We start from the raw sequence: 24816 nt of genomic DNA, 5'->3' as shown, positions 1-24816 counted from the left end.
TTGTGAGTCTACAATAGAAAGAAAATATGAAATAAGACAAAATTGCTATAATCCTACAGCATGTAATTTACATTCTTATTTTGTTACATATAATCACATGATAATTGGGTACATTACGGCATCTGGGAGCTGTAACGATCTAATCACGTCCAAAAATATATGTTAAAACAGTTGCAATAAATATGAAGCTTTAGGTACCTGAATTGGAGTAATTAATGAAAGACTACATATAAGACTATATATAGAAGTGTGAATAAACAACGTGAACAAAATGCAATAACGACAAACCTTTTATATTAAATATATTGTGCTCAGGTGGAATGTTTTAGACATAGGAGTCGTTTGACCCACATGTATAGCGTGTAAATCAGTATTTATACCACATGTGCGTATCTGTGGATATTTACTTTGATACCTGTGGAATAGGCTTAAATGCAAATGATGCTGGTGTGACACACTCCCGCTCTGTTTCAGAAGGATTTTCGCATGCAGGAGCTTCCACTTGCTCGCATCAAGAAAATCATGAAGTTGGATGAGGATGTGAAGGTAAGAGTGACGGGATCATTGATCGAGCTTGCACCTTTCTGTCATGTTCACTCACCTAAAGCCGTGTCCTTTTCATACCCTGCCTTCCACTATTCTCCTGGAATAAGAGTGTGAGACACACAGAGAAAAATCTTTGATTCTTTCATTTCTACTTAAAGCTGTCGGCCATCTTGTCTCATTTGACCTGTCCTGTTGCACAGTGGAGTGCGCAGTATGTGGCATGAGCGTTACACTGTTTGTAGTTAAAACTAGACCTGTGTGGGAAGCATGCATTCGTTTAGAGTGGTGTTCTCACGCTTAAAATAAACTGGAGCTTAGAGTGGGAAGAAGGTTAAACTGGAACAGAAAGCCAAGGCAATTAAGAGCTCAGCTTCACTGACATGAGAAAAGACCTTGGGACACACTGTGGTTCAGCCTTATTTGTGTGTGTGTAAAAAAGTGCTCTGCCCCTTTACTCTGACCATGAGAATTTGTGTATGTGTGCTTGTGCCTGCTCGCCATTTAACCCGCTGTAGATGATCAGTGCTGAGGCTCCAGTGCTGTTTGCCAAAGCAGCTCAGATCTTCATCACTGAGCTCACTCTGAGAGCCTGGATTCACACCGAGGACAACAAACGGCGCACGCTACAGGTGAGCCGCTAACCTTTAACTTCTTTTCTCTGATCCTACCATCACCTGTTGGATTTTGATCATTGCTAAGTCAGGGCTCATCATAGATTTGAACACTGACCCTGAGTTGTGGCCACATGGGGGGGAATCACTCGCTTCCCATACCCATACTTTTAACCTTATATGAGCTAGTCAGACCTGTTACACAATCCTTCTGCTTCTTCATATGTAAATACATGGGTACATCTCTATCTATCACAGATGTGTTTCTGGGTCGGAAGGAGCAATAGATCTGAGTCCTGTTTACGCTGTCTGCTCAGTTCTAACACTTAACAATAAGCAGCAAGGTTTCTCAATAAGATCGATTTTCGGGACACAAAAAACATTGATTGGTAGCTTTATCCATTTAAAGCCATTCTCTACACATTTGTTTATATATATATATATATATATATATATATATATATATATATATATATATTCAAAATACATTGGTGTAGAAAGATAATTATTTCTTTAATAGATTGATACCCTTTTGCATTAGAGCCGGTAGAGTTTTGCGTTTGATTGAACCTGTAACATCAAGCACACCATCACTGAGTATGTAAATTTTGCCATGTATTGACTCCTGTTGCTAAGGCGGTGTGTTTGCTGCACTGCCCTTTGTGAAGGCCTCGCGTCAGTCAGGTTAACCCTGACGACGCTTATCATGAGAACAACTGCGAGGATCTGACCCTTAGCCACCAAATATTAATCACAAGGCTAAAAATAGCCGCTGATGTGAGGGGTGACAATGGGGAGGTGGTCTTGGCAGCCAGTATCCTGTGGAAAGTACCACATGGATAAGCTGTGGGGGTGGTCTGTTACAGCCTTGAAGCTGAAAAGGCTTCAGATTATTACTAGTCACGCTGTGCCAAATCTAGCCTGAAATATGTTCCTGTGGCAAAAATAGCATTAGTGTACGATATATATAATGTGTGTGTGCACATATATAAAACTAGTTATATTTTTGTTTAATTTCTTCAAAAATAAATTAGCATTGAAAAACAGGGGAAATGGAACATTCGGTTCAAAAAAAAAAAAAAAAAAATATATATATATATATATAGGTCCAATCAACTTGTTGCTCCATTGATTAACCATGTAGTCAGTGTATTCAGTGTTATTATAAGCATAATACGTGAGAGATCTCAGAAAAGTGTATTGATGTAATTAATACTATTATATCATCATGTTATAAACCTTATACACTTTTATGTTGACACTCATTTCTCATTTAGAACTAGTAAATGATGCTATCCTGTCACATATTGCGAAGCTACCTTGATCAGAGTTTATAATGTATTTATTTCACTCTCACCCCCCCCCCCCCCACTTTTTTTTTTAAACTTTATCAGAGGAATGACATAGCCATGGCAATCACCAAGTTTGACCAGTTTGACTTCCTCATTGACATTGTCCCAAGAGATGACCTTAAGCCACCCAAACGACAGGTAAGAACCCAGGAAAAGTGTTTATTATTGAAGTTAAAGAAGTAAAAACCTCAGAGAAACCGAGTGACTACCTGTGTGATCCTGGGGAAGAGGATCTCTATGCAACACCTCTGCTGGGGGCTTGGAGGTGCTGTAAACATCCTTGACTGGAAGCTGGGGGTAAGGCCAGTGAAGGCTTTCAGTCGGATGTTTGCAGCGTCCTGCTTCCACTGAACGTCCACTCCATCGCCGCGATAAATATTAAATCGCCACACTGACATCCACACCCTGCTTTCAGAGTGTCTCAGGCCCCTCGACATGTTTCTCCAGGAGACTTCTCCTCTGTGGCAGCACTAACGCAGCACTCGGGCCACAGCTTGCTATTGTATCTCTGATTAGCATGGCTGATGTTATCAGACAGTTCCTGGTGCTGCTGTCATGTTTGTGTGTGAGCAGGTGTGTAAACATCCTACACTCTCAGCTGTGACATTACAAAGCTGGGAGAGGGGTGTTTACGCTCTTTCTCACAAATTATTCTACACTTTCTCATTTAAAAAATGGCACCTCTTTAAATAACCTGGCACTGTCTTTTGGTTTGTATTAATAGTAATACTTAGTAATAAGTCTTTTGTATGTTTGGTTGCATTTTGCACAGCTCTGTGAAGGGAAGTGTTAGTGATCACTAGCCGGTGGTGATGGGTAAAACGGTGCAGGACAGGGTTGTGAGAGAGTGATTTTCCTTTTTCATGATTTACTGAATGATTTAATTGCCTGCTATAGCTATAAAAATTGGCTAACAAAATGACCATAAATCCACTGAGTGTCTCAGCAGTTGGTTTCAGAGTCTGAGACATAACATGATTTTTAGCAACATTAGTTTCTATTACTGAAAAATGTTACATTCAGGTGTCACACCTTTTCACCTTTTTATATAATTTATATTATTTATATATAACCTTTAATAGGCTGACGTATCTCGAATACAAAAAAAAATACGCTTTAAAAACAGGGTCCAAGGTCATACTCGATAAAAACTAAAATTGACAATTCTTAGCCCAAAGAGATCTTTAGCATGAGAACATTGAGCATTTTCATTTATCACCTTTAAAAATAATAATTTAATTAATTATTTTTTCGACTTAACTAGGTTCCAGAGGGTATTTTTGATGTAGTTCTGGTGACACATAGGTATGTGCGTAAGTTGGGCTATAAGGGACACAAAATCACCACAACTAGTGGATTCCTCCTACTATCAATGACATTTCCACACAAGTGTGATCCCATTGACCTTGCTTGAAGGTTAGCGATGTCAAGGAGTCATAATGTTTCCCACAAGAGATGACGTTCCCACTGACATTGTGGCACATTCGAAAGTCATTTTTAAAAGCTAGTAGTAAATCCAAAAATGAGGAGAAAATGTGTTCTTGTGTTTTTCCAGGTACGAATTCCATTTAATCAGAGACCGTGTCACTGGATATCATGGCAGTTTATGCAGGGACAGTTACAGTACATCATCATATCGCACAAGCCTAGTGCAGCTCTTGTCAGTTCACAGCATGAAATCTCGCATTACTCTACCTAGCCCTTTCCTATTAGTTATTTATTCGAGGTCAGCCTCTAGTATTACAGTGTTAAAATAATTTATGGAGATGTAACCTAGTGATAGTCTTTATCCTATATATGTGTGTGTGTGTGTGTGTGTGTGTGTGTGTGTGTGTGTGTGTGTAGGAGGAAGTGCGTCAGTCGGTTACCTCGACAGAGCCAGTGCAGTACTACTTCACGCTGGCTCAGCAGCCTGGTGCTGTACAGGTGCAGGGGCAACAGCAAGGCCAGCAGGTGGCTACACCCACCACCGCCACCACCCTCCAGCCAGGCCAAATCATCATCGCCCAGCCACAGCAGGGCCAGGTAACAAACACACACACACACCATTATAACCTTTCCCTACCTGTATACACACTCAACAATAACCTTAGCCTTATCAGAAACAAAATACAGTCATGTTTGCACTGGGTTCCCATTTTTGTTTCAACAAAGATGACATGAGATAGCATTTGAACTCTTTTTGTTACACGTGCATGTGAGCAGGTGGAGTGGAAAACCTTTAGGACGTCGCTACGTGTTCGTGTTGCAGTGGCACTTCACCGTTTGCCTTTGTCTATCCTATATCTCATAGACATACAAGTACCTGAAACTTTACCGTACTAGTAGGGTACACACACACACACACACACACACACGGCCCACATTTGAGCTCAGTCCACTTTGATTACTTGATCCACACTTGAAAAGTGGATGCCGAGCGGTGTCATTCACACTTTCCTATCAAGTGAGAAGTGCAGAACCCAGTCACCCTCTCATCCGCCCCAGTGTAACATCAGTCCAGTCTCAGAATGTGAACTCGGTGCCCCTTCTCCTGTCGCTTTCTCTCTTTATTCTCTTTAGTCTTATACACTTTCTCTTTGGCACTGTATCTGAGTCTCACACTCTCTCTCTTTCTCTCTCTCTCACACACAGACACACACACACACACACACACACCCATTCTTTCTCCCTTCCCCATTCTCACTTACACAGTGTTTTTTTTTCCCCCCGCCTCCAACACTTTGCTGATCCTTTTCACATCTTTTAGTCTCCTGTTCTCTTTCAGTCCATGTCATTAACCTAATTCAGTTCTATTCACTCACTACTTATCTTCCTCGCTGTCCCTGTTTGTATGAACTTTCACCTTGCGCCCTCTTGATCTCCTTCTCTTTATTCAGGGTCTTTTCTACACACTTTCTCTCACACTCTGCTCTCTTTCTCAGTGCTGGACCTTATTCTCTGTGTAAGGATCATTGCTGTTTTAGCATGCCTGCTATTTGCTGAGTGGTCAGAGATCTGAACAGTGCTTTCACACTCACCTTCTTGGGACGGCCAAGAACAAGCAAGAGAGCAGAACAGGGAGGGACATAAAAGGGAGGAATCGCAGGTGGTGGTCAGATGAATGCACAGGGAATAAGCAATGGGGAAAAGAACCCTGTTGTTGGTAGAAAACGTCGTTTATACTTGGATAATCGCTGGGACCATATTGTCTACGCATGTCGCTTAATAGGCCACTCCGTACTCACTCTCGAGTATCTGTTAACGGGTGAAGATCCTCCTTTATGCTCATTGTGCGAAAGTCCAATATCTCTGAGGAATATTTAAAGGACTGTGACTCCTCTATGACTTTTTTTTTTTAATTAATTCGATTGATTCATATGAAAAGACATTTAATGAAGTGAGGCCAGATTTAATTTTAAAATCTTGAATCTTAAAAAACTTTTGTAACTTCATCTTTTGCTACATTTTAACCTATTTCCTGCCATGAAAATAGCCATGGTAGCTGGCATGGCATTAAATTACAAAGAAACAAATGAACAGCAACTCAACTTCTAACTTGTAAAAATGAACCAAAGTGGTAGAGCAGATCCTCTGTTTCAGCTTATCCAGTCACATGTATTTTTTGTAAATTATTAAGCTGAAGGCGGTTCATAAGACCAGAGACTAGCTACAGGACTAGAGCCATGAGATCAGAACGAGGAGTGTGTTCAGTCTTTCATAGAACTGGTCTGATTAGCAAACTGATATCATGGCTTTTAAAAAGTTTTAAATAAAAGTCGATAATGAAAACAAAATGCTTGAAGCCAAATAGACAGAAAGGTATGTTTTTTTTGGGTTTTTTTATGACACTCATGATGTTTGGACGGCGTTAACTGGGTGCAGTTATAACGATAATCTGTCAGGGTTTCAATTAATATCTGAAATAATCATAATAAATAAAAGGAAGTATAGAAAATTCAGTCACAGCAGTTTCTGTGAACTGCCTATGGTCTGTTGTTGTGGCTTTGACCCTGAGAATGGAGAGAGAGAGATACCATGCTTTGTTCTGTGCTACTGCTTTTTTTTTCCCCACAGCTTGCTCGCTCTCACTACAATTGAGACAAGTGCGCTACTTTAATTAAAATAGCTGTTTTTTTGGCCATTATTCATCAGCTTACGAATGACATTTAATTTTTTTTTCATGCTCTGCCCAATGTCAGCTATGCTTTAATTTTTTTTTCCGTTCCTGCTACTTATGCTCTGTGTCACTTACCATTTGCTTTGCATGTGCTTATTGCTCGATCAAGCTTTTCTGCCTCACTCCATCTCTCTTCCTCTTGCCATGTGTTCATCCTCAGGTGTTGCAGGGGACCACCATGCAGCAGCTACAGCAGGTGCAGGTAGCTCAATCACAGGCTACCCCTATCACGGTAAACTATTCAGACCCCAAACTGTACCTTATACACTGCCCTCCACTAATATTGGCACCCTTTGTAAATATGAGCAAAAAAGGCTGTGAAAAATTGTCTATTGTATAACCTTTTGATCTTTTGTTCAGAAAATTCACAAGTATACTCCGCTCTCATGATCTCAAACAACTGCAAACACAACAGCTTTTTATATATATATATATATATATATATATATATATATATATATATATATATATATATATATATAAGTATATATATATATATATATATATAAGTATATTCCCATTGGTATATACTTGGTGACTAGGAATGGGAAATTGTTCAACCATGACTTCCTGTTTCACAGGGGTATAAATATGAGGTAACACAGACCAAATTCCCTTTGTCATTCATAACAATGTGTAAGACCAAGGAATATAGCTGTGATGTGCGGCAAAAGGTTGTTGAGCTTCACAAAAATATATAGAATATAGCAGAAGCATTGAAAATGCCCATTTCCACCATCAGGGCAATAATAAAGATGTTCCAGTCAACTGGAAGTGTTATGAAATAACCTGGAGTTGGACGTGTGTCTATATTGTCTCAACACACTGAAGAGGATGGTTCTAGTGGCCAAAAAATCTCCAAGGATCACAGCTGGAGAAATGCAGAAGTTAGCTGGGTGTTGGAGTCAGAAAGTGCGAAGTCACCTACATTACCACAAGTTGTTTGGAAGGGTTTCAAGAAAAAAGCCTCTTACTCTCATCCAAAAACAAACTCGAGCATCTTCAGTTTGCCAGACACTACTGGACCTTCAAATGGGATCGGGTTCTATGGTCAGATGAAACCAAAATAGAGCTTTTTGGCAATAAACACCAGAGGTGGTTTTGGAGCACACAGAGAGGTAGCCATATGGAAAAGTACCGCATGCCCACGGTTAAATATGGTGGTGGATCTTTAATGTTTTGGGGCTGGTTTTTTTCCGCCAGAGGACCTGGACATTTTGTTAGGATACATGGCATATTAAATGAAAACCTGACTGCCTCTGACGCCAGAAAGCTTTAAACGGGCCGTGGTTGGATCTTCCAGCAGAACATTGATCCAAAACATACATCAAAATCAACACAAAAATGGTTTACTGACCATAAAATCAAGATCCTGCCATGGCCATCCCAGTCCCCTGACCTGAACCCCGTAGAAAACCTGTGTACCGTGCACTGAAGAGGAGAATCCACCAGTGTGGACCTCGAAATTTTAAGGACCTGAAGAGCTTCTGTAAGGAACGGTCTCAGATCACTTGCCATGTATTCTCCAACCTCATCAGGCATTATAGCATGATTATTATGGCAAAGGGAGATAGCACAAAGTATTGACTAAAAGGGTACCAATATTTGTTGCACACATATTTAACAAATATTTTGTTGATAAACCTGTGTTGTTTGTAATTGTTTGATATCCGTGAGAGAAGAGTATTTTTGTGATTTTTTTTTTCTTCAACAAAAGATCAAAAGGTTAAACAATAAAGAGAAATTTTCACAGCCTTCTTTGCTCATATATACCAAGGGTGCCAATATTTGTGGAGGCACTGTACGTCCCTAATATAGCACCTGATTTTAACTGAGGGTCATGCCTTAGTTAGGACTCCTTATTAAATTGTATAAAACTCTATAACTTATTATTTGCGATCTTAGCGAAGCACTGATCTGATACTGTGTATTGGTATCAGGCTGATATTAACCTGCTGGGTTGGTCTCAGATTGGATTTGATGCATTTTCCAACTCTGTATCCTGGCGTATTTCATGGCAGTCATTTGTCTGATCGGTATCACCTAATATTGTATCACAAATGGAAATTTGGGTTTGTAGATCACCACTAATATAAGCTTTATATCATGTGTATTTCGTTAAAAGGCTCCATAATATCACATCAATGTAAACCAAAGAATTTTTCCCCACTGTAAATACCTGTGTCCATAATTCATCTCCTCTTCAACTGATTGAGGTCATGACAGGCAGATGATGCCAGGCTGCTGAATAAATTGCTCTTGTGTATTGGATGTCCTTCCCTGAAGACTTGGCTGATCGCCTTTCATGGTTAGGTGATTTACCGCCCAGGTTTCTCTGCTTGCTGCAAGAGGTCAGAGGTCACAGACTTACCCCACTCCTCTTTCTTATTGCTTGGATCAATTTCTTGTGGTTCTCAGAAGGCTGTCCAGAACATGGGGTGATGTGAGGTGTGTTGTAAGCTTTAGTATCAGTGCTGCAACAAGAAAACCACCAGGCAGGAATAGGGTGCTCTTGCACAGGGCAAAGCTTCATTTGTTCAGACCCTTATCACTTCTCACTGCCCCGCTTCTTTCTTCTCGCTCCGTTTTATAGAGCGCTCCGGTGACCATGCAGGTGGGCGAGGGCCAGCAGGTGCAGATAGTGCAGGCAGCTGCACAAGGCCAGGCTCAGGCCCAGGCAGCGCAACCAGCCGGTCAGACCATGCAGGTCATGCAGCAGATCATCACCAACACAGGAGAGATTCAGCAGATCCCTGTAAGAGCTGCACCAGCATGTTTATCACATTGATCGCATGTTATAATAGTGACTGTAAACACTTTGCCATCCAAATACCGACTCATAAAATTCACATCTGCAAAAAGGTCAGGAGTGGAAATGTGAAATCATTCTGTGAACTTCTATTATGTGAATATTCTGTAGAGAGCAAAAAAAAAAACCAAGCAGACAATGTAATTATAGAATGCCAATCAGTCATTATGAGACTGAAATACACTTACATGTCACACTGTTTTCATTACTATTAATTACTCCTTTTATTTGAATCATTATGCAATTTTTTCACCTCAGTCAAATGTTTCTTAGATAATCAGGCATGTTATTTACCTGCAGCCCAATAATCTGCTAATTATCCCGTTAACGCTTACTTTTCCAGCCTTTTGTTGCCCCGTCCCAAAATTTTTGAGACGTATTCCGACCATCAAATTCAAAATTACCTTAATTTATTTCCTTAGAATGGTACATTTCCTCAGTTTAAACATTTGAAATGTTTTCTATGTTCTATTGTGAATAACATGTGGGTTTATGAAATCATTACATTCTGTTTTTATTTACATGTTAGTGTCCCAACTTTTTTGCAATTGGGGTTGTATGTGGCCCATGTGTATTGGTCTAGAATTCTATAAGGCCCATGTGTATTGGTCTAGAATTCTATACGGACCATGTGTATTGGTCTAGAATTCTATACGGACCGTGTGTATTGGTCTAGAAGCTAACAAAGCCATGATGGGGGTTATTGAAGGTAATTGAGTATGCTCACTGTCTCCTCCTTGTGGTGGTGGTGCCACAGGTGCAGCTGAACACCGGAGGCCTGCAGTACATCCGTCTGGCTCAGCCAGTTTCAGGAGCACAAGTCGTTCAAGGACAAATACAGACTCTCACAACCAGCACTCAGCAGGTACAACACAAGAACGCCACTAATGTAATGATCTGCCTATGGAACCCTGGTAGTATCTATCACAGTAGCTGCTGTTTTATCATTTATGTTGCTTCATTTAAAAAAAAAATGTTTTGTAATTTGTGCTGATACTTGAACAGGACAGACCATTTTGCAGTGTCATTTTCATTTGGATGCCTTTCACGCAGAACAGGGACATGATGTGCATTTTGCTCTGTTGGCAGGTATCACAGACAGAAGTGCAGCAAGGGCAACAGCAGTTCAACCAGTTCACTGATGGTCAGGTAAGAGTCAGTCGCACGGGTCTACTAACTCACCCTCTTCCATGATATACGTAGTATTTCTACATTTATTTTTATTTCTATTTGCTAATCCCCAGCAAGTCAGTATGTTCGGTTGCATCTGGTTTCTCTTTGTTTACATTTCTTCACTTTTGAATTTTTTACGCCTATTTAATTTATTTAATTATATTTTAATTAGTACTTATTTCTAGTAATAGGCACAAGTGAGAATGGCGAATACTCTCACTTGGTGACAATTGTGTCTACCACTTATTTACCAGTTTACCCATGTTCTAAAATGCCATTTCTTGTGGACTGAAGTCACAGTAGGTACTGTTTCAAAGTGTAGGGGTACAGACAGCAAATGCCCAGTCCTCCTTTCAATTTAGCTTAGAACTTGCAAGAGCCAGAAGTCCATGGTTGGAAGATCTAAAAGACTTCGCATTATTACAAGGAGACAGCAATAGAGAAATATATCCAGGAGCTTCTCTGTTTAATGCTTGGCACGTCAGCACTGGAAAAAGAGAATATGATTAAATAAATCCTAAAATTCACTGGTATGCTATGAAGGGAGGTGGGGTCAAAATTAATGCCACCTGAACTACCGGCAATTCCCTAGAAATAACATAAAGCCTATAACCGTGTCATCAGAATAAATCTGAAATAAGCCGTTAAAATGCTGAATTCAAACCGCCGTGGGAAGCATATTGAGTGAAAATGAAATGAGACCAAGAATGGATCCCTAATGCAGTCAATAGGTAAGAGAGGGCACCTTATCCCCAACAGAAACCGAGAATATGCTTTTAGATAAATGAGGAACAATTAAGGGCAGTCTGCAAAATACCAACCCACTGAGTCTATTCATCATAATGATCAGTTGGATCAAAGGCTGCAGTGGGTTCTAGCAATATCAGAAAAGATCTCACCAGGGTCAGCATGCGTTAAAATGTCATTTAATGTTATTACGTGTTATGGTTTGTTTGCAAAATCCATACTGTAATCCCCCCCCCCCAAGATGTTTGCTTAGAATACGCGTGCTACGACTGAACATCAGCAACTCTCTTTAAAATCTTATTTCATAGAAAAATGTATATGTGATTGAATAAAATGATTGCTCCTAGTTGGATCAAGTTCAGGTTTTTCAAGACGAGGCTGAACACATGCTAACATAAAGTAGACATAAAGAATTTATGAGCTGAAGTTAAATATTAATTTACAGTAGGCTGTAGATATGGACCAGCAGTACAAACCGGAAACTGAAGTACCCGGATGAAACCCCCAGAGCACGGGGAGAGCATGCAAACCCTGCGCACACAGGGTGGAGAAGGGATTCAAACCCCCATCCCCGGAGGCAAACGTGCTAACTAAGCTACCGTGCCCATGAATGTCATTGACCTTTATCTTCAGGAGCTCTTGCATATACCTGACTGTAAAATACTGCAATTGCGACTGCAGTGAATGAACAGTGAAAGTGTTCCAGCCTGCTCCTGCAGGTGCTCTATCAGTGGGCTAAGAGTTTATTCGGGCACGAGGAGAGATTAGGATTAAACCAACTGTCCTGCTAGTGGCTTAGCCAGGAATCATCATGGTGTTATTTAAGAGATGATCTACAGTCAAACAGTCTTGCTATATTAATAACAGTAATAGGCACAGGAAATAAAATACCTTTGACGTTCCACTGAAAATGATTAAAATGACATGCTAATAGGAAGAAAAGCTTTTACTTTGAAAAACCAGATCTATGCTTCTTTTTCCGTAGTAAACCTCCAGTACTTTATTGCCCGTCACCTTGATATCCCTATGCTCATAGTGTCGCTAGCAGCTTTCAGACTGAAATGGTAAAAAAAATTCATGATCCTGATTCTCACCATAGCCGCTTGAAGCTAATAATATGTGATTGAACAAACTAAGGGTGTGTTCATTTGATGTCTGGGGTGGTTAAAAATGGAGAAGTCGTAATGATTACTTTGTTAACCTTTTATGAACATCGTTATAGTGCAATTACGGCACAAAACACTCTTATTTGACAGATATATACCTTGCAATGTCTTTCCCACTCACATCTGTAGTTCCTACTTGCATACAGTACTTCATTTGTGCACTTTTGTTTGTATGCTATAATTACACTGTTTATTATAGCGATGCATCATGTATCTGTCGCTTTATATATCCTCCGGTCTCTTTTCTCCTCTCTCTCTCTCGGCCCTGCAGCAGTTGTATCAGATCCAGCAGGTGACGATGCCAGCGGGTCAGGAGCTAACTCAGCCTATGTTCATCCAGTCAACGAGTCAGACAGCTGATGGCCAGGTCAGCACGCAGGTCAGCGCTGACTGATGCGCCTCACTTCCTCTCTGACGCCCAGGCACTGACTGCGCCGTAACCACACTGCTCCAGACCAGCTCAACCAGAGGGATCCCTACCACACCACTATCAATACCCACACACGGTGCCATTTTGTTTACCATGCACAGCCATATGCAATGCCGACATGGCCGACCGCTCTAACTGCACTTAGCCTTAGAGCTTTTGCTCATTTCTGACTGCAGTTTTAAAGAACTATACAGATGATCACACCGTGGCAGAAATGTATTTTGCTTTTGCCACAGCCAGGGCCATCCTGGCTAGTTTAGTTCACTCTCCTCCCACCACAGTGTCTGGTAACACATGTTCATCCATGACACTAAATAACATTTTCCTGTCTTCAGCCAAACACCACATTATTCCAAATGTATTTTCTTTAAGGTTACAAAGCAGCCAGTCAGCAAATCTGCAGTTTTTCCAGACCCGGAAGAATGTGGGAACAATGTGTTCAAATCTAAGCTGATGTGGTTATATGATCATATAACTCAATCTATCTAATCCAAATGTTGTGGAGCTTATTAGATACTTGTCCCCAAATGATCCCTGTCGATCTGATCTCAGTACAAAGACTCCAAATGGCCCAGTCTTCCCTGCAGTGTACTTAGAGCATGTATTGGTGACGGTGGTCTGATCGATGTGTGAAGGCTCCTCTGCCTTGTCTAAGGCCTTGGAGAGTCCTGCCTCTGAGCTTTGTGTGGTTCTGAATAAAAACTTCTGTCCTGGCTCGAGTTCCTGTTAAGCCCTGATTTGTTCATCATGTCGTCTTGTGTACAATTCAAAACTTAATGCTAAAGCCATAATCTACACATCTTGTACATGTTGATCTCTGTAGTTTGTATGATAACTCTGAAATTCACTTTTAATCCTATTAGTTCGATTTTATTAGTTACTTGTATAGGTCTGCAATTTGATAATGTGATCTTGTTGAAAGGGCTTCTTACTGTTGGGTTTTCTCCATGCAAAGTGTGTGTGTGTGCGTGTGTATGCATGGTTGGGTGGGTTGGTAAAGGGTGTATGAGTGCAATGGTTTGTGTACCCTTTGTGTTTGATATTGTGCATTAAATCCCTCTTTGGATCAGACATAAAATAATTTATTCCTCATTCTCCTTCTCTCTGAGTTCTGAATTCACATGTTAACATTCGTGGTATCAAATTGTTGTGTCTTTAACTGTCAAGTAATTACAATTTTCAGCATGGTATGATTATAATATAATCTATAGGTACATTTGTCCTTTTTTTTTAAAAAAAAAAAAAAAAAAAAAAAAAGGACTGGCTTGTGAGAAAATAAAACCAAAGCCTGCTCTGTAGTAAAAGCGAATGCCACAGAATGGATTTAGTTCCTCTCATAAACCTTTCACTTTCTCTCCTGCAGCTTAAAATGAGAATTCTGTGTTCAGAGGTTCATCCTGTTTGTCTATTTAATGCAGGTTGTATTTCTCTTTGTACACCACATGGTGGTGCAGTTGCCTTGTATTTATATTCCTTGTATTTTCTTAGCACGATCATATTACTACAGAAAACTGTTCTGGCTTGGAGCTGTACCTAGCTTAGCTTTGAGGTCTGCTTTTTTTGTTCGGCGTGTAAAGAGTTGATCCACTGAAGCACGAGTAAAACGGCTGAGCTTTCAGACTGCATTCCTTCAGCGACTTAAATCCAAAAAGGAGCACCAGATTATGCCGGACTGAAATATAAAAGTGACACCTTATTATAATTCAGTACATTAGACTCTCCAAGCCTTTGAGCGCACTCATAAATGACTTGTTATTGTTCTGCTCTCTAGGGGGTGTTTATTATGTGCCATTTTTAAGCTTACAACAGTCTTCAGTTGTAGCAGAATTTACAGTAAATATGTTTGTGATCACCGTGGGCTTGAAAAACTATATTCTCTCTCTATATTACACATGCCTCATATTGACCTGTTTAAACAGCATCATGTGAGGAATTAAACAGAATGGGACATGTTGTTATAGTAAAATGATCAAAGATGGGGTGGTGTGCTATCCTGACTTCGAACAGCACGTCACCAAAATATTCTTTTTTTTTGAATTAATGAAGCACAAGTTATACCTTTAACCATTTTATTGACATGTAATGTGGACCGTAGTTCCTGTTATCACTTTGGTTATAACAGCTGTGAACAGTTGTTCACTCACCAGCCTCTCGTTTTCCTCCCGAAGTTAACGCGGACTTTATTTGTGGGGGGGAAACACAGCTTGTTTCTGAGAGGTCTGATAATGCAGAAGTCCTGAACACTGTCCCATGGCAGAAAACTCACAAACCATTCACACTTCTCAGACTTCTTCCATAAAATGGTAAATAAATGTCTCACAACAGGAACCTTCACCATATCGATCATTATAGGTTTTAAATAAATTGATTTAAATTAGGCTTATAACTTTGTAAGTTGTTACTATAGAACTATTGAGTTTCGGCTAGAGCTGCTGTCAAGAGTCGAGCTGTTATAGAAAATTGTCTAAATGATTACATGTAATATATAGAGATATAGCTACACACATATAATGTGTGTGTATATATATATATATATATAATATATAATATATTATTTATATATGCATATATAGATGCATACACACACACACACACACACATATATATATATATATATATATATATATATATATATATATAGTTCCCTGTGTCTAATTCACCTTGAATTTGTCATTACTGATCTGTCTACTGAAAATTTTTACAAAAATAATAATTTCAAGTCAGCATCATTTGGATTTGGTGAGGTATAGCAGCCTGACACACTGAGTACTACATTAAAGGGAAATAAATAGCTAAATAATTTCAAGGCATAGTACTATCATTAGGCCTGACTCATAATGAAGCAGAAACTGAATGACTGAGTTCATGAGGGTTATTGTTGAGCTTCTACTTTCACTGTGTGTCTCAATCCAGCCATGTTGAGTCAGTTGCCAGCTGTGTGCATGAGGTATGGTCAGAAACGGCTTTTTATTGTCACGTGTTCTACACTGTCACACCCTGGGCTTTTGTGAAAAGACACCGCTGTACCTAAGCAAATCTTATTTCAAGTTCTTTACAAATATGTGGTGTGATTATTATTTTCCAATACTAGCACGCCCCAAAGTGTTTTGTTCGTCCTCCATCAACTTGCAATGATTACAATTGTGAATATATTAATGAACAGCACATCATGCTTTTTAACCGTTTATAGTTTTAATGTTAGCAGTTAGTCAATAAACCTGTGATTTTTAATGACAGTCTGAACGATTGTCAGCGCTGCCGTTACAGAAAATTAATCAACACCTTCTGACCAATCAGATGAGAGAATTCAGCAGCGCTCTGGTATACCAACCACACAGCTGATTATTTTCCTGCAACAGTACCTCCTGTTGCATTTTATTACGGAAAATGGGAAATATGAACATTAATAAAATAAAATACACGGTCCATTATACTTCTTTAAAAATATATTGGAATTCTACACAGAATAGATTTCATTTCAAACATTACACTGAATTCTTGATTGCAAAGGAGTGTTCCAGCTGTTGTAGGATGGGTGTAGGGGTTTCACCCTGATTTTGTTGATAGACATGTAAAAGAATTGTGTAGAATAATCAGATCCACATTTATTGTATGGCAAAGCAAAATGCAACTGCATTTGGCTCGATCTAATACCTACGTTCATCAGTGATTTCTAACAGTAAGATTAATAATCTATAATCATACCTACAGAGAAACTGTTTTAAAAAAATGTATAAATCACACCAAAAAACATGATGTATGATATTTTTCATGTGTGTAAACTGGTTCTTCACTTTGCCTGTTTGTTTTCTCTCCTAATTGGTTTTACATGCTGAACAGTGGCCTCATTAATAGCCTCGACCCTAAATCACATCAATGCTGGACTGTAAGAATGCGCCGAAGACCATGTCCAAACCTGCATACTGCCATACTGCACAGTATGTGAAAATAGCATGCCATCTATAGATATTTCGACTTAGTAAGCTAGTATGTAGTATGCTAGTATGCAGAACTGCAGTGTACTGTATTCTAGGGGTGTAACACAACTGTCAACTGCAACTGTGAAATGCAACTGTCTGAATCTGTATCTGTTTAGGGCTCCAAACATCTGCATCTGTGTCTGTTTAGTGCTCCAAACATCTGCATCTGTGTCTGTTTAGTGCTCCAAACATCTGCATCTCTATCTGTTTAGTGCTCCAAACATCTGCATCTGTGTCTATTTAGTGCTCCAAACATCTGCATCTGTATCTGTTTAGTGCTCCAAACATCTGCATCTGTGTCTATTTAGTGCTCCAAACATCTGCATCTGTGTCTGTTTAGTGCTCCAAACATCTGCATCTGTATCTGTTTAGTGCTCCAAACAGCTGTATTTGTATCGGTACCTGTTTAGTGCTCCAAACATCTGCATCTGTATCTGTTTAGTGCTCCAAACAGCTGTATTTGTATCTGTACCTGTTTAGTGCTCCAAACATCTGTATTTGTACCTTAGTACTCCAAACATCTGCATCTGTACCTGTTTAGTGCTCCAGACATCTGTATTTGTACCTGTTTAGTGCTCCAAACATCTGAATCTGTTTAGTACTCCAAACATCTGTATCTGGACCTGTTCAGTGCTCCAAACATCTGTATCTGGACCTGTTTAGTGCTCCAAACATCTGAATCGGTACCTGTTTAGTGCTCCAAACATCTGTATCTGGACCTGTTTAGTGCTTCAAACATCTGTATCTGGGCCTGTTTAGTGCTCCAAACAGCTGTATCTGGACCTGTTTAGTGCTCCAAACATCTGAATCTGTTTAGTACTCCAAACATCTGTATCTGGACCTGTTCAGTGCTCCAAACATCTGTATCTGGACCTGTTTAGTGCTCCAAACATCTGAATCTGTTTAGTACGCCAAACATCTGTATCTGGACCTGTTTAGTGCTCCAAACATCTGTATCTGGACCTGTTTAGTGCTCCAAACATCTGAATCTGTTTAGTATGCCAAACATCTGTATCTGGACCTGTTTAGTGCTCCAAACATCTGTATCTGGACCTTTTTAGTGCTCCAAACATCTGAATCTGTTTATTGCTCCAAACATCTGTATCTGGACCTGTTTAGTGCTCCAAACATCTGAATCTGTTTAGTGCTCCAAACATCTGTATCTGGACCTGTTCAGTGCTCCAAACATCTGTATCTGGACCTGTTTAGTGCTCCAAACATCTGAATCTGTTTAGTACGCCAAACATCTGTATCTGGACCTGTTTAGTGCTCCAAACATCTGTATCTGGACCTGTTTAGTGCTCCAAACATCTGAATCGGTACCTGTTTAGTGCTCCAAACATCTGTATCTGGACCTGTTTAGTGCTCCAAACAGCTGTATCTGGACCTGTTTAGTGCTCCAAACAGCTGTATCTGGACCTGTTTAGTGCTCCAAACATCTGAATCTGTTTAGTGCTCCAAACATCTGTATCTGGACCTGTTTAGTGCTCCAAACATCTGTATCTGGACCTGTTTAGTGCTCCAAACATCTGAATCTGTTTAGTACTCCAAACATCTGTATCTGGACCTGTTCAGTGCTCCAAACATCTGTATCTGGACCTGTTTAGTGCTCCAAACATCTGTATCTGGACCTTTTTAGTGCTCCAAACATCTGAATCTGTTTATTGCTCCAAACATCTGTATCTGGACCTGTTTAGTGCTCCAAACATCTGTATCTGGACCTGTTTAGTGCTCCAAACATCTGATTCTGTATCTGTTTAGTGCTCCAAACATCTGCATCTGTTTAGTGCTCCAAACATCTGCATCTGTATCTGTTTAGTGCTCCAAACATCTGTATCTGGAATGTACGCAGAAATTGGCTTGGCCTAAAAGGAAAAGATTTTTGTTTTATATAGGCTACATTTTAAGTAATTTAATTTTTTTTTTGAGATCCCAGCAGAGATATGCTTTCCTGTGCACAGCAAGCAGCTTACAAGGAGCAGTGGCTCGGTTAGAAAGAGATGGGGGACATTTTAAAAAGGGAGTGTTAAACTGAAAGCGCCATACAAAGCAAGCACATTGCAGCACAAAGGCTTGAGCTGCCCTGGGAACACTCTGACTGATAACTCAGGGCAGAACAGAGCAAACTTTCTTGCCACTGACTAAAGTAATAGATGTGCCGTTGCACTCAATCCCCACAGACTTGTGGACATGCATGAGACACTATTGCTCTCACTATCCTTTTTCCAGTATGTGTTTCCGTGTAGTTATTATAAATATGGACAGATGTTAATTCAGTGTAGTTATGCACTTGCTTGTGGAATCACTTAAATCAGCAATAGTCATGATTGTGAACTCGTTCACGCACCAGCAGTATTGCGTGTAGGTTTATCAGCAATGTCTCCGGCAATAACTATTTGATTTGTCTGTTGAATCACCGGTGCTAATTGTGCTGGTGATATGTTTTATATATTAGCTCGGGTCTGTCGACCAATGTGAAGACCGAGCGATTAGTTTTAGTGTGGTTTTAGCACATGACATCTCATCACTCACATCTCCATCCTGAACCTCTGTTTCTAAAATGTGTGTGGGGAGCCAACTAAACTCAAATACGATCATGTATAAAGAAACCTATTATTTTCCTTAGCTCCCATTATTTTCTGACTTGCTAGTATGCCTAATGAAGATGCCAGTGATTTAAGGTGGCTGCGCTTAGCTTGTTATCTGGTTAGGGAGGGATTCGATATACAAAAGGCCTTTTCAGTTAAAAACAGGCTCTGGCATACATTCCCACCCACTGCTGCACTCACAAAGGCTCTCTTTTCACTCGTAGTTTGGAGACGTATGTCTGTCTAGCTTCATAGTAGGTGTGACTCTTTAGGCCTTTTCACACTGGCAAGCTCCTCTGAAATTATGGCTTCCTGTCGGATGAGTAATGTGTAACTTTATGGATTTGGAGTAGTAAAAAAAAACACAAAAATAGTAGCATGAAAATAGTCTTTTTTGGGGGAAAACTGGTCAGCATCTGAGTGACAGTTTGATCTTTCTTCTTCCTTAAGGGCCACAGTATGAACACTTATCTCAGCATGAATCTGTGTGATTTATTTTCGTTTTCCCCAATAACAGCATCATGTGCTAAATAGGAACTAGGGTAAAGAGCAAACTGAGAGGATGAGAGATTTTAAAACGGCATTGGGGTCTGGGAAAGGCCTATGGTTTCCTGGGTGTCTAGGGAAGACAGGAGGCCCAATCACTACTGTGTTTGAAATTCTGTTAAATGTCCCACTGTGGCTGTCTGATCTTGGATAGATCTTTCTGGGAGATGAGTGAATGTATACGCATGACTGTGTAAAGGCAAGGCCCATTATTGCTTATCCCTTTCGGTGCCTATGAGAAGGAAGGCGTCTGTTCAGAAGTCTTTATAAATGTGGTTAAGAAAAGGCTTTTATAGCTGAGTGGATGTTAGCGTAGGACGAGTGTTTCCTTTGCGTCCAGACAGTGACCTTTCCCAGCTGTTTAGTGCCAGCAGAGTTCTAGGATGAGACAACTGACGACTCAAGTCTGACAACTATTGTAGTGCAGTCTTATTTGCAGTGTGTATTTTTGTACAAGTGACAGACAGCTAATTTTCTTTCATGAGTAACCAGCAAAGTCCTCTATCAGAAGAAAGACAGGGACAACTGGCCGTGTTTGGGTGGCTTGATGAACATGAAGAAGATTTCTACTTAATGTAATACTTGTATATATGCTGTGGTTTGCATTTAGGTAGACTATCTTACATGTTTAAATGCCATAGCAGTGAATGCTCTTGACTAGTATGTACAGGAAATAAAACAGACTCATTTATTTTACACTCTGTCTAAGGTTCTGTCCATGCCATTAATGCCATGAAGTAGCCTTAGGACTCCAATTCTGAAGACCAGTGTGCACTCCAGTCTCCATCATTAAACAGTTAATAACTTCAGTTTGATATGATAGATTTAAAGTTAAAACTATAATGGTGCTCATACACAGTTAACTGTCAACACTTTTTGACTATATAGTAAACCGTTATAGAAGAGAAGTTTCCAATATTGGGGCAGTGGTGGCTTGGCGGTTGAGGCTCTGGGTTACTGATCAGAAGGTCAGGGGTTCATGCCCCAGCTCTGCCAAGCTGCCACTGTTGGGCCCTTGAGCAAGGTCTTTAACCCTGTCTGCTCCAGGGGTGCCATATCATAGCTGACCCTGAGCTCTAACCCCAGCTTCCTAACATGCTGGGGTATGTGAAGAAAAGAATTTCACTGTGCTGTAATTAATGTATATGTGATCAATAAAGACTCATTATTATAATATCCAGTGTCACCTAGATGAGGTTTTTTCCTCTTGTCACCTCAGGGAGTTTTTCCTTGCCATTGTCATCTCTGGCTTGCAAATTAGGGATCAATTTCACATTTATATCCAGATTTCTATAAACCTGCTTTGTGACAATGCTCACTGTTAAAAGCGCTATATAAATAAAATTGAATTGAATTGAAGTCTACAGTGGCTATTAGTATTTACATAAAATTACATCATTCTAATGCATGCTATTATCAGCGCAGCCTTGGTAAACAGTCTTCCCCTGTAGGAAGCGGTTTAAAAGATATTTACTGGTTAAAATTCCACCAGTTTGTTAAATGCCACAAATAGTGGCTAGTTTTAGTACTCTGAAAATGTTTTGATTCACATTTCACAGAGAATTAGTATAGACCGTTTCATAACCCTGTTGTATTCACTGTATTCAGGCCACTGCAGTGAATATCCCTAGCACCTGTTCATGTAGGATAATCTCATTTTGGCATAAACAACATTGGATTTTTCACTCATAGTTTCCACAGCTGGTCCAAGTTTATCTTGGAATTAATTTGGGGTCTCGGAATAATTAGCAGAATAATTCTATCCCACACTAATATCAGCTGAAAATATACACTGTGTTATTATCATCAAAGAATATGCACTTTAATGTCCTGGAGCAGAATGATTCCTATGACCCAGGAGAAGTCCAGAAGAATGAGAACTGTATAAAGCAAGGGGTCCCAATGCATTAACTTGTCAGAGTACCCAAAGTTCCTTCTGGTGCCCCTGTTCTGAAGCCAAACATTTCATATACATTTGGAACCCAACCTTAATTAAAATAACACCTTACCCATGGTCCATATGATCAACTTAATGATACTTAAACAATATGTCAACGCTTACAATTTGACTAAATAATACATTTCTGGAAAATTTATGGACATCATTTTCTGATATTCTTATAGATTGTATAGAATATATCTTTATTTGTATAATTTGTATATTATTTATGTGACTATTTTCTCTACATCCTCCACCCTGTTGCACAGTGATGACTGGGAATTTATTAAAATATTTTACATGTAAAGACAATGTCAGTGTTTCACCGTGTCGCCAGTGAGTGTCTAGCACTCGTGATATTAGATTTCCAGCATTATTTATTTTTTGTAAAAGACGATAATTTAATAAATATTTCTAAAACCAGGAAAATTCAATTCAATTCAATTTTATTTGTATAGCGCTTTTTACAATAGACATTGTCTCAAAGCAGCTTTACAGAAATATCAACATGGTATACAGATATTAAAGGTGTGAATTTATCCCAAAAATTCCTCAGCTACTCAACCAGCTAAATCACCGTAATTTGGAGCACTGTTTATCATTGCCCATGCTAACGTTTTCCACACTGTTATCCATGTTAATGGAACAGAGTAGACTGCCATGTTCCAGCATGTCATACTCATCAAAGGGAAAACGTTGTATAATGAAGCGAACAACACGTATTGATATGCCTGGCTTTCAACCTTTATTGAGTGCATAAATTAAGATACTTTTCAGAAGGTCGACATTTCTGCATTATAAATTCTTTATTTTAATATTGTTAGATACTGGATTTTTGATTTCCATGAGCTGTAAGCCGTAATTATCAAAATTAAAACGGAAAATAAAGGCTTGAAATATTTCAGTTTATATGTAATGAATATGGAATATATGAAAGTTCCACTTTTTGAATGACATTACGGGAAAAACACAAACTTTTCCCGATACAGTACTTTTTTGAGATGCCCCTGTATAACTACAGAACAATAAGACCCCGAGCTTAATAAGGAATTGGTTTCCTTTTCTTGTTTTTACAATAAAATATTAAAACATTTCAATACTTTTCTTTCCACCCAACATTGTTCTGCTGTCCTGTCTATTTAGCGTGCATTGTTCTGAGTATTTATTGCCCAGTGTATTTAGTGTATTCTTGGCACTCATCTCACACTGTAATGCATTTGCACTTTATGTGTATTCCTGTGTACTATGCTGATGAATTACTGTGTGTCATGCCATAGTCCTGAAGAAACAACATTTCATTCTAATGTATACAAGTTATATGTAGGAATGACAACAAAACACTTCTGACTTCTAGAAGTTTTGAATTTCTAGAAGTTATGGTGTATGTGTTATAGTGTATGTGAGCGCACGGTGGCTTAGTGGTTAGCACGTTCGCCTCACACCTCCAGGGTTGGGGGTTTGATTCCCACTGTGGCCCTGTGTGTGCGGAGTTTGCATGTTCTCCCTGTGCTGTGGGGGTTTCCTCCGGGTACTCCGGTTTCCTCCCCCAGTCCAAAGACACGCATAGTAGGCTGATTGGCGTGTCCAAAGTGTCCGTAGTGTGTGAATGTGTATGTGATTGTGTGCCCTGTGATGGATTGGCACCCTGTCCAGGGCCCCGTACCCCGGGGTACCCTGTACCCTGCCTTGTGCCCGATGCTCCCTTGGATAGGCTCCAGGTTCCCCGTGACCCTGAAAAGGATTAAGCAGTATAGAAGATGTATGGATGGATGTTGTATGTAAAAGAGTGATACTTTACTGATAATGATCCTCCTCATTCTGGAATTGATGAAAGCTTTGATCACAGCATGTGCCATTTTGTTACAGTGGTGGAACTCATAACCCAGTATTAGTAAAGTTATTATATTTATTGAGTTTTTGTAGGGGGTGGCATGGCGGTGCAGCGGGAAGCATTGCCACACCACAGCTTCAGCTCTACAGTTTGATCCTGAACTCAGGTTTCTGTCTGCGTGGAGTTTCTGTGCATGTTCTCCCTGTGTTCATGTGGGTTTCTTTCGGTTTCCTCACACCTCCCAAAAACCTGCTGGTATAGGGACTGTCTATACTGAACTGTCCCTGGGTGTGAATGAGTGTGTGCAAGTCTATGTGCATGATGCCCTGCAATGCGCCCCTCCCATTCAGGGTGTATTCCTGCCTCACTCCCAGTGTTCTCTGGATTGGCTCTGGATCCACCACAACCATGACCAACATAAAATTGTTACTGGGGATGATTGAGTTTTTATAGCTGGCCTGACTGGTCACTTGAACTGAATGGGTTTCATAGAAACGTGAATAACTAAAACTATTTGGTCTAATGTCAAATCGGAACAAACGTGTTGGTGGAAAACTCAGCAATAAAACCCCCCATGAATCCAATTAGTAGGCAGATATTATTGTACACGTTTAAATAATGAGCCTAATGTTGTAGCCTAATCATGTTCGGAGAGGGTCAGTGGGGTTTATTTTACAGTTAAAGGGCTCGCCAAAAGGTTTGAGAAGCACTGCATTAGATAACAGAGAGAACTGTAGAGAAACGTAAACACGAGGATGAGCTGAGGATGAGCTGAGGGTACTGAACATCTCGCATTCCCCAGCGCAGCAGAAGTCTCTGAACATCTCCCTCGTGCTCAGGCTCACCTGCGCTTGTGGCTGCACGCGGCGGAGGACTCCGTGCACAGACTCTGTAGCGCTCATCCGGCACTCACATGCGTGGCGGAAGAAAACGAACAGC

The 24816-nt window shown here is 40.0% G+C and overlaps 1 protein-coding gene across 8 annotated transcripts in view; it reads left to right on the top strand.

Annotated features, from left to right (window-relative positions):
- nfyc (nuclear transcription factor Y, gamma) overlaps positions 1-14085 on the top strand; it is a 28881-nt gene extending 14796 nt beyond the window's left edge. For 4 of the 8 annotated variants that reach the window (XM_053612817.1, XM_053612820.1, XM_053612819.1 and 1 more), the window contains exons 3-11: positions 475-546; positions 1062-1175; positions 2552-2647; positions 4355-4534; positions 6829-6900; positions 9262-9423; positions 10235-10342; positions 10567-10626; positions 12835-14085. In XM_053612817.1, coding sequence (XP_053468792.1) covers positions 475-546; positions 1062-1175; positions 2552-2647; positions 4355-4534; positions 6829-6900; positions 9262-9423; positions 10235-10342; positions 10567-10626; positions 12835-12957 — 987 coding nt within the window. In that variant the 3' untranslated portion in view covers positions 12958-14085. The remainder of the gene's footprint in view (positions 1-474; positions 547-1061; positions 1176-2551; positions 2648-4354; positions 4535-6828; positions 6901-9261; positions 9424-10234; positions 10343-10566; positions 10627-12834) is intronic. The other 4 variants (XM_053612822.1, XM_053612823.1, XM_053612821.1 and 1 more) reach the window with 2 other exon arrangements.
- Positions 14086-24816: the final 10731 nt, after the last annotated feature.

The sequence above is a fragment of the Ictalurus furcatus genome, chromosome 24 (assembly GCF_023375685.1).
Source record: "Ictalurus furcatus strain D&B chromosome 24, Billie_1.0, whole genome shotgun sequence".
Taxonomy (NCBI): domain Eukaryota; kingdom Metazoa; phylum Chordata; class Actinopteri; order Siluriformes; family Ictaluridae; genus Ictalurus; species Ictalurus furcatus.
Note: the sequence above shows the minus strand (reverse complement) of the source record. Positions and strands in the feature narration are given on the sequence as shown.